Raw genomic sequence first — 11175 nt, 5'->3', positions numbered from 1 at the left:
TATATATAAATATGCCTATGAAATAAATTATGAAATAAATAAATGAGGCAATAAATATGTATACATGTACATTTAAATACACATTTATTTATTTCATGGGACTTTTATTTCATAATGAGACATTTATTTCAAGAGACTTTTATTTCATAATGACACATTTATTTATTTCAAGAGACTTGTATATCATAATGACACATTTATTTATTTCAAGAGAATTGTATTTCATAATGACATATTTATTTATTTCAGATGACTTGTATTTCATAATGACGCATTTATTTATTTCAGGTGACTTGTATTTCAGGATGAGACATTTCATGATGAGACATTTCCATTCCTTATATGCAAATGAACGGGGCGTGGTTAGCTCACAGATCCAGAGACCCAGACCAAAGCAACAGCACCACAACATTGACACTAACTGGTTCTTATCTGGTCCGCCCAATGCTGCTCTTCTGAGAGCAACCGCTCTGACAGCTCTCTATAGTCTCTACTGGGAAACAGCTAAAAGTCCTTCTGGAGGTAAGCAATGCAACACAATTACACCCAGTCTGAGAGTAAAATATTTCTCGAAGGTTCGTTTTGCTTTCTTACAACGTTAAGTTAATGTTAACGTAACCTTAAGTTTGCTAGGAGGCTATTGTTACGAGCTAGCTGTCTTAGCTAACAACAGTTAGCAGCTAACGTTTTCTGCAGTTTGTGTTGTTCTGAAAAACGTGATGTAGTTATTTAAGGGTATGTTAAATTAACGTTATTTTACAAGTTGAAAGAGTTAAGTTGTGTTTAAAATCGTCAATGTAATGCACGTTAGAGGTTTTTAGTTTGACATGAAGTTAGCTAACGTTAGCTAACTCTACCAGGTTAGCATATTAAGCTGTACTTTCTGTGGCAGCTAGCTTAATACAAAGAGGGGTTTTGTGCTTCATTGCAAACTTTTCTTTGTTAATCTACCTGAAACTCTAGGGACAGTTTGTTTCTACTCAACTATACAGACCATTGTTGAGGAGATGCAAAACCAACATATACCTTGAGTAATGTTACTTTGCTGCTAAAAATGAAACATCATTATCAGATGAGGACATCACCAAAGTGTGTGAGTCTGTCAGGGATTTGATCTGTTCTCTGCATGTCGTACACACTGCTCTGGTATTACTTATCTTGTAAAATGTAAGTCTCGCTCTTGTCATCGTTCAGGCTTTGCATTTGAACTCCTATGACTGGTTACGGACTTGAAGGGAACGCCTTCCTGACATCCAGGAAAAAGGTGAGATTCTAATACATTTGAATGCCAAAAGCAAGTTATTGTTTTAACTTTTTAAATATGATTGTTTTGGGGCATTTCAGTTTTATTGGACAGAGGCAGTAGAGATCTACTGGAAACAGTGGAGAGGGAGGAGATGATATGCAGCAAAAGGCCCAGCCGGATGGTTGCTGCTCCGTGTGGAACGTGTTCTATCAGTTAAAGCACTTTGGTAGGCCTACCCAGTTATTTATGGTATTGAGTTTGAATTTAGCCTTTGGAATGTAATTTCCAACAGTGCATTGTAAAGACTGAAAGATGTAAAGCTTGACATGATTTGGTCTTTTACTTAAGAGGATGTTTGTCCTCCTGTCTTCTCTTATTTCCTTATCTTTCTTTCAGGTGTAACATCTACCAATGGTACATGACAGAGACCTCCTCCACCTCTTTGCTGTCTTACTAGTCAATCCTTCTGATCAGGTCCTTTCCTAAATAGTGGTAAGTTTTACAGTTCAGTGTACGTTAATTTAGCAACTTAATGCTTTACCGCTGTTGAATAAACCCTATATTGCTAGTCATTTTATTAAAACTACGATTTTCAACTTTTTGATTCCAATTACAATAAGTTATAATTGTAAAACATATCTTAACATCCATCAGCAATCAATACAACAAATCATCCAACACTAAATAGAAGAAATCTGGACCTATTTCTTTTTATACAGCAGCATGTTTTGGGACTGCTCATTGATGACATCAAGAGCCATTGAGTCTACCTTTTTGTAGTCGGCCTCTCAGAATGTTTATCATTTCTTTGTCTCTTAACATTCCTATAATTTTTTTTATTTTATTGTTGACATTGTTTTGTTCTTTATTTTTGTTGTGAGAATCACTTTGCAATTATTGTGTAAGTGCTATATAAATAGTTATACTAATATTATTGTTGTTACCATCATTACTATTATTAATAAGGTCTTCTTTGTTTTCTTTATTTATCGCTGCAGAAAGGATCATGCCAGCCCGAATCAAACACCTGATCAAGAGCTTGTGAACCTCACTGCTGCGGACACCTGTGTGATATTCGACTCTGACTGGAACCCTCAAAATGACCCGCAGGTACGATATATATATCTGCTCTGTCTGTCCTAAAGATAGTTCAATAGGGCTACAACAACAACAGTCTTTCCGTTTATTCCCTCGGTTCTTTAAGTGTATATTTTCCCATTTAATGCTTAAAAACTTTGCTCTTTTGACGCCTCTTTTAATTTTTTATTTCAGGCTCAAGCTCGGTGTCATCGTTTTGGCCAGTCTAAGGGGGTGAAGGTGTACCGTCTGATCACTAGAAACTATGAGAGGGAAAAGCTGGATAAAGCTAGTCTGAAGCTCGGGCTGGACCGTGCTGTCCTGCAGAGCACGAGTGAGAACAAAGAAGGCAACAACAACGGGGTGAGAAAAAAAAAATCTGTCATATTTCTAGATGCCAAGTAATTTTTGGGTCAGTCGTTGTTGCAGTACGCTTAGTTTAATTTCAAAAAGAGTTTTCTAAATCCACTTGTGTAAATGTCTCTCTGCGTCGCCTTTAGCCGGTCCAGCAGTTCTCCAAGAAGGAGATCGAGGACCTCCTGAGGAAAGGAGCCTACGCCGCCATCATGGACGAGAACGACGAAGGCAATCGCTTCTGTTAGGAGGACATCGACCAGATCCTGCAGCGAAGAGCCACCATCACCAGGTATGTTCTTAGCGGCACTAGCCACTTGCGCTTTGTGAGATACCAAGTACTTGGTTATTTGAAATGTAATATTGATGATGTAATAATTAAAACTAGGGATGGGTACCGAGCCCCAGTATTAACGGGGCCCGGGGCTGAATTATTAAAGACCGTGGTACCGTTAACGTCCAACGTTATCGATCTTTTTATCGGTACTGGAGACATTTAAAAAATAGATGTCATATGTATTATATCTACACAAACATTATATCGCAGTCTTACTGTCGCCAACTCCGTTTCTAATATGCAAAAAGACTACGAAGTGCGTCTATGATTTATTTTCGATCTTTCCAATCCAGACGAGAGATCTCTCTCCCCTGTCGGTGTGCGAGGGGGTGGGGCAGTTTACACACAGAACCTGCTACATGCATGCAACAGTCACACACACACACACACACACACACACAGACACACACACACACACGTGTGCGCACTCAAACACATGGCGGAGAGAACTAAGCGCCCCGAGGGTAGTTATGTTACCCGTCTTGAGCATGGATGTATAATAAGAACTGGATACAGCGTGGGAGGCGGGGTCTCGTTCTTTCCTATGAGAGCTGCTCATTGGCGCATGAAGTCAAAATGGCCCAACTTTTGAGAGAGCGAAACGTCACAGATTACCCAGCATGCCTGGCTGTCAGAGCAGAAGAACCCGTTTGTGCGCTCACAGAGCATGCGCCCCTTAAGCCCCGCCCCCCCGAGCACACACTCTCGGCTCACTAGAATGAATGGAGAGAGAGAATAAATCTAGATTCGGCTTTTAGTGCATTTTACAACTTTAAGGACTTAATGATTCTAGGGCTATACAATAGTTCATACTGGGTAGTTTATTTTGTTTCAAAAAAATTATCCACCGATTTACAGACGTCTCTTTCCCAATGTTAGTCAAGGGGAAAAAGTATTTCTGGGCCGGTGGACGTCACAGACTGATAAGGAAATTGTAGTACCGCCGTTTGGACACAACGAATATTTTCCTCAGAGTCCGGCGCACTTCCTGGGGGCTTGGTCTTGAGGTGGAAAATGCTCGTTGCCAAAAGTGCAATAAGAGTTTAGCATGTATGTATGTATGTATGTTAACTCAATGATACAAACATGGGTTAATGATTAGAGGTAACTGAGTTATTTATTTAGTTAAAGTTACAGCTATTCTGTTTGCAGTTCTATCATCACATAATTTAATACGATTTGTTAAAACATTGTTGTTTCTTATTTTCAGTTTGCTTCAAGCAGTGGCTGTACGAGAAAGACGTGGAGGACCAAGAAATGCTGGCCAGATTGGCAAAGACCGGAAGATACATAACAGAGAAGATAATGGATATTAACAAGAAAAATAATGTTTATAATTTCTTTGTTGCTGTTTACATTTTGAATTATATTTGTTATTTTTAAATCAAACGCATCTATTTTAGATGATATATTTATTTAGATGTAAGTTTTTTTTGTAATATTATTGTATTAGGTATAATTTATTAAATAAAAATACTGTTGTGAACACTATACAATGTCTTTATTTTGATAGTTACCAGAGTACATTGTATATTTAATACTAACATAAGCTGGTGATAGATAAATGCTGGTCTGCTGGTCTGCCAGCAGACACATATTTATAAAGAAAGAAACAGAAGGGAGGAAATGATGATAGCTAGACTCAGAATAAATCACACAGCATTGAATGGTACGCTGCATGTCATGGGGAAAAGTAACAGTGACAAGTGTAGGAACTGTGGAGTTAAAGAAAATGTGGAACATCTATAAAGCTGAAAGAGAAAAACTAAAGGATAACGTTTTAGAGGCAGAGAGGGAATGGAGTGTGGTTGGTATTTTGGGAACAAAAGGTTTGCTGCTAAAGATCTGTACAACAAAAGATCTGTAGGACTGAAGGATTAATGGTCATCCACCTTTATGATTTCCCTTCAACGTCACCACACAACCATCTCTCTGTTCCCTGCTCTCGGCTTCCTTCCATCGTGTCGCTCTTCAATCCTTCATTTTCATATCCTTCAGTATGTGCATGCAAGTGTGCTTTTGCATGTAAAAGAAGGAGTAGAGGAATACACAGCTAAAGGAATGAGAGCAGCTCCAACAGTAACATGCTGCATCAGAATTTATTATTATTTACATTTTATTGCACAACATGTACTTTTACTGCTGATACTTAAAGTACATTTTTGTTGATAGTATGTCTGTACTTTGACTTGTAATTTACATTGTTGTATTGGTACTTTTGCGTAAGTAATGGTTTTAAGTACTTCTTCCACCACTGCTGAAATCGTGCGAAGAAAATGTTGCCTGACCTAAGGTTCTGGGTTCAACATAACTCTGAGGGTTTGAACAGTTTCAAGATAAACTGCCAATGCCTGACTGAAAGGAACATGGGGGTTTGGTAGGGCCACAAGATCTTGTTCACTCAATGGGCGCAGGAGCTGGATCTCAGGAACAAAGACATTAGATGCACAGGGGGTATGTGGTCCTTCCCAGTCCACACCATAATCCTCACCAACCTGACATACGAAAGGAATAAAGCCGTTCAGAATGTGTAATCAATTACAATGTGGGTCATTTTGCATGTATTTTAAATAAATAATTGAGCCAGGGAATAAGATGGCATACATTACATCATCTAAAAAACGTTGTTTACCTGTGAGAAATCTTGTCCCTCTCTGTTGTTTAGTAACCACAACTGTAAAGGTGAACGGTGGCTTGCAGTCCTCAGCCCATGGTGATTCCATGCCTCCTTGAAACACTGAAGATGATGCTGAATATGTGGCATGAAGCACCTGTGTAGTGCATACAGGTCAATCTCTTGGTCAGGATTGAGTAATCCTTGGGCCTCCAGCTGGATGAATATTGTGTAGAACAGATCAAGAACATTTTCATACACATCTCTCCAAAGGCGCTCAATTCTGTAAAAGAAAGAATGAAATACAGCCTTTATATTGTATTTTTGGCAGGTCACATTATTCAACAGTTAGCAGGATGGAAAAGTTGTACAAGGTTCTACTAGTAATGGCTGATTGACACTTATGTTCAGACTGGAGTGTGAACACAATGATGAGCGAAGTGAGAGCTGGATTTTAGGTAGTGACCAATGAACTTGTTATGAACTGCCAGTAAAACGCCCCGCTATCACCCCCTGCCCCGCCTGAATGTAAGTATTGTTTTGTGAGGGTGGACAGACATGCTTCTTCTCTCGGTTTCATTGTACTTTAATAATTTATATTTTTTAAATCCTCCATACCTTTGGTTATGAACACTCCGTCCAGTAATATGAGAGCTCCTGTTCTCCCCTTGTGTTTGGACCAGGAAATGAGCAACCCTAACATTCTCACCCCCCTTGTCAGATCTGTAAGGGGAAAAAAGTACATTTATCTGAAGATGACTATCCAACATAATTGTACCTTCAAAAGAAAGGTCTTCTCTCGGAAAGCCTTCTTCAGGGTCTAAGCATACCCTGAAGAAGGCTGTTTGTGCCGTTCTGCGTGGGTTGTAACCCAGCTCTGTTTTAAGATTACCGAAGAGCACCTTCATTACACTTGTTTGAAATTCCGAACACTCATTTTCTTTTTGATAATTGTACCTGTGTTACAAATGCTATTAAAATACATTTTAGTCAAATAAGTCTCATTGTACTTCATTTATTAGACATTTGTAGGACATTACATACCGAATTCGAGATGGCACGCCATATTGGCCAACAGCAGACAAGAAGCCTTCAAGAACAGTTGTAGCTCTGTTGTTGGTGGCACTACTTAAGTACACAATTAGCCTGGAGAATCCATCAATGCCACCATGAACAACAATCCTCCATCTGTGTGAAATATAACAGGATTAATTGGTTATTGAATTGGGGCCTCATGTCCAAATCACAGTTGATAAAGGCACATGTTGTTCATTAAGCTATGTTAGGAATAGGGTTGGAGGGGTATGGTTGTGGCAGGTTGGGTGATAACGTTGGATATTGCAATAGCAACATGTCCTGCAATATCACAAAACATTATTGCCATTGCAATATCCAACATTATCGTACATTGCATGTTAACCTTCTTTAAGTTAAAAAAAGTTGTACATAAATAAGCAAATTCAATGGCTTAATTTACTTTACCAAGGCAAGCAGATTCGTCAGCTGGGTGAACAACATTTATATTTTAAAGTACCTTTTTCCAACATCTAACCTCTCATCTCTACTAAAGATGGAATCACACAATGTGCTAAAATGTTGGTTTCCGGTAGGCTAATCTCCGTAAAAGGACTTTGCCAATGGGTCCTGAGATTGTTAGTAGGCTAAAACTGATTTGACCACCTCAGGTGCTAATACAGTGCCCTAACAGAGTAAATATGAAGAGGAAACATGTGATTTCATGTGAACATGTGAACATATGATTTCATGGTACTGTTTGGAATTGAGACATATTCTGGATCATGTTCATACCTTTGAAAATGCTTATAAATAATTTTGTATGTCAAAGCTTACACACATTTTTTAAAATACATCATGGATGTCCCAACTAAGGGTCAGTGTGGGTGCATTTCAACCAAGCAGAGAAACACCCGATTCCAGTGCACCAACTAGTTGTGAGTTCATGTGTCACTGCTTTGTTGGAACACATTCACACCAACCCTTTGCGGATAAAATTGGACACCACTTACATTATGGTACTATCAGAAGAGCTCATATTTAGCTAGGATGTATGTGGTAGAGGGCTTGCCCCCATGCAAGGACTGTACCTTTAGTAGCATCTAATTGTGTTTTTGTTTGAAATTCAAACTCAATTATTATCTAATGAGTAGACAAGGAGTTCAATTCATATCCTCAACTAACTAACATACAGAACCCTCATTGCTATATTTTGTATTAAAAAAGGATAAAGGCATCTTTAAGTATTAATGACCTGGCCGTATATCTTTTAATGTTACTTTTTCCTCAGCCTTCAAATTGGTCTCACACTCAATACTTCCAAGGGTGCAATGTCTGTAGATAGGCCTACTTATTTCAGCAATCTCACCTTCACCTCTGTTTTCTCACATGATGTTACTATTTAGTGATTTCAGGTGGTGTGGTACAGGCTTGGAACAAAGAACTGCGGGACTGCAGCACTTGAGTACAGGAGTTCAAGAGCAGTGGCCTACTAGATTATGATGGACACAGCTCAAAAAGCAGCAGGAAAAACGGACCTGATCAGCTTGTGATTACCGTCTATATGCCATAGACTATTTGGTGCAGGAACATTGTACTGACGACGCCTTGTAGTCTGGAGGGTTAACCTTCGCATCAAGATTGCTCCTGGATCCACTCTCTGCATTGACGCCCTTACTCGATGCCCTGATTGAAAAAGGAGATTTATTTGTTTATTCAAATTGGCGACTGGCTAAACCCACGTCATTTGGAATTGGGTTGAACATTGAGGTTAAATAAAAACTGTTAATTTTTACTTTGAATGTGTATGCCTCTGGACCGTAGATGTCCCAGCATCATTTTATATCCAGCATTCGGATTAGTGCGCTGAATCTCCATCACCAAGGCATCTACATCGTCATCGTTAATTGAAGAGTATAGGTCTGATTTTCTACAGTAGAAAAACATAAAACATATATATGTGTAATGTCACTTCAATTATATATTTATTACATAAGCGACAGCAACGTTAGTTAGGTGTAACAGTTAGCATGAACACAACTCCAGTTAATCTTAACATTAATTTATACAGTGGTTGCAACTTCACGTGTATCAAGAAACATCTCTGACTTTAGTCATTTTTGATGAATAAACAAAAACCGCAATTTCACGATACAAACAGATTTCGGTGTAACAATAGTCATATCTGACAGAGCAGCTGTTAATAATAACTGACCTAACTTGTGTGCAACGTCAACATAAACGTTTTGGCTAACGTTGACGAACATCCACCAGTCTAACATATATACTCCATTTCAAACATCTCTTCGTATCATATTGCTACACAATACTAAATAATTGTTTGTCAATCATGTTTTAATTTTGTTAACTGTATTATACACGTTTTTGCCCACCAGTGTCGTCCATAGAAATAAAATAGGAGTAGAACAGACATTCCCATTCAAATCAACGTAGCAGGATAATGGATGTATTATATTTTAAGGTAATGCAAGATGGTCAGAGCGGCGGCCATTTGTATGTGTACCGTTGCCAAAGTGACAGTTGTAGCGGGCTGACCATATAAATAGAATATGAGTATAGTAGTATACTCATATTCTATTTCTATGGGCTCGTTATTTGTATGACGTTAGCTAGATAGAGCAATAATTTGATTTTACGTTAGCTCAAGTAATTCACCTTAGGCCTTCTTCGACCGATCTCCTCTGAATTGTGCGGGATGACACACCAAACAGATCCGCGATTTCTCGGGTTGATAGACAGGACAGCACATAGGTAGCGAGCATATCGCATGGCATATCCAGAGGCGGGCGTCCTGCACCTGTGCTTGAACCAACTTCTTGGACATCTTCCACACGAACACGGTGCTCAATCAGTGTCAAAGTATTTACAACTTCGTCATCCGTGTCGATATCTCGAAGAGCGCTTATCCGCCCGAGTACTTCGATAAAGTCTTCAATATGGGCCAACACAGTATCTGTTGGTAAACCGTGTTGATCAATTTGATCTGCTAAGGATAGCATAGCATCTTGGAGCCCACCGACGTCTTCCATGTTGTCTGCCCCGCCTTATTTTCATTTAGTAGTTATTATATAGTTTATAAAAAAAATGTTAAGTCCTTCTCCTCCATTTTCTTCCTCTTCTCGAGTAGTCAGTGTTGTGGTGCTGTTGCTTTGGTCTGGGTCTCTGGATCTGTGAGCTAACCACGCCCCGTTCATTTGCATATAAGGAATGGAAATGTCTCATCATGAAATGTCTCATCATGAAATACAAGTCACCTGAAATAAATAAATGCGTCATTATGAAATACAAGTCATCTGAAATAAATAAATATGTCATTATGAAATACGATTCTCTTGAAATAAATAAATGTGTCATTATGAAATACAAGTCTCTTGAAATAAATAAATGTGTCATTATGAAATAAAAGTCTCTTGAAATAAATGTCTCATTATGAAATAAAAGTCCCATGAAATAAATAAATGTGTATTTAAATGTACATGTATACATATTTATTGCCTCATTTATTTATTTCATAATTTATTTCAAAGGCATATTTATATATATATGTATTTATTTAATTATTGATGTATTTATTTATTTATTTAATTTTGGCTTAAATGGCATTCCATAATTTCAAGGTCTCTGTCAGAATTAAATCCTATGTCACTTTTCAATGACAGCCGACTGGTAAAGAGATTGTCAGAAATACTTGTATTGTCCATCGCAAAATCCCTGCATATGGTTATTAAAAACAGGTGTTTGTCATCAAAGCAACAAGAAAAAAGCTGCATATCTTGATGTTCAGGTCTCTGAACACTGAGGTCTGTGAACATGAGAAAGTGTTCTGCTCTTTGTACCATTGCTCTCCTAAGTTAAATACTTTTTTCTGTTCAACATTTAAAATAAATGGAAGTATTGGGCTACTTTTTCAGTAACAAAATATTGCGCAACACATGTTTGAGGATAATGCCCAGTGAAACCATTATTGTCCTCATGAGTACAGGTTTTCTACAATTCTGTGTGTGTGTATATTGTCCAGATATACCATTGTGGTCCTCATAACTCAGGGACTTGCTGTGTGTATGGGTGTGTATGGGTAATGTCCAGCTAATCCAGAGGGGTTCTCATAAGTCATAATTTTGTCAGGAAACGCCCACTCCCGCCCAGTCCCGCCCCCGTCCTCACATTCCTGTAGAATTTCAGATCTACAGATCTCTACACTCTTTTACCAAAACTGAATTCTAAATAGCCAGAAATGTAGCAGAATTTTTTATGATCAGTTCAAGCACTCTGCTGTCTCTCTACGGCAAAGGGAAAGGTGGGTCCCCATAAGTCAGTGTTTGAACTGGTACGAGGAAAAAGTCCTGACAAACCACTCACACCCGTATGTGTGTGTGTGGGTGGGTGTGTGGGTGTGTGACTGTTTGTTTATCCTACCAGTGTTTTTGATCGATCAGAGTGTATTGTGAAACGCTTTATTTCTCAAAACTTCATACTCAGTTTATAGGGGGGGAAATCCTGAGAGAAAATAAG

At 38.5% G+C, this 11175-nt stretch overlaps 1 protein-coding gene and 1 long non-coding RNA gene across 10 annotated transcripts; one reads left to right on the top strand and one right to left on the bottom strand.

Moving 5' to 3' along the window:
* Window positions 1-305: 305 nt before the first annotated feature.
* On the top strand, window positions 306-4858 carry LOC307041396. 9 transcript variants are annotated; one of them, XR_013808733.1, is made up of 7 exons: window positions 306-522; window positions 1195-1472; window positions 1643-1738; window positions 2245-2356; window positions 2519-2686; window positions 2824-2969; window positions 4225-4858. It is a non-coding gene; the product is annotated as an uncharacterized lncRNA (long non-coding RNA). The 9 variants fall into 9 exon arrangements; XR_013808734.1 differs by lacking the exon at window positions 306-522 and adding an exon at window positions 557-575; XR_013808735.1 differs by lacking the exon at window positions 306-522 and adding an exon at window positions 582-735.
* Window positions 4859-5068: 210 nt separating this feature from the next.
* On the bottom strand, window positions 5069-10059 carry LOC307041386 (uncharacterized protein). Its single transcript, XM_079684758.1, has 7 exons — window positions 9319-10059; window positions 8439-8572; window positions 8181-8328; window positions 6673-6816; window positions 6247-6351; window positions 5647-5911; window positions 5069-5509 (listed from the first exon to the last, which is right to left on the bottom strand). The coding sequence occupies exons 1-7, from the start codon at window positions 9690-9692 to the stop codon at window positions 5303-5305; spliced, it is 1377 nt and encodes a 458-aa protein (XP_079540884.1). The 5' UTR covers window positions 9693-10059; the 3' UTR covers window positions 5069-5302.
* Window positions 10060-11175: the final 1116 nt, after the last annotated feature.

This window comes from Notothenia rossii (assembly GCF_949606895.1).
Source record: "Notothenia rossii genome assembly, chromosome: 5".
Lineage (NCBI taxonomy): Eukaryota > Metazoa > Chordata > Actinopteri > Perciformes > Nototheniidae > Notothenia > Notothenia rossii.
The sequence above is the reverse complement of the archived record's forward strand: the minus strand, read 5'-3'. Positions and strand labels throughout refer to the sequence as shown.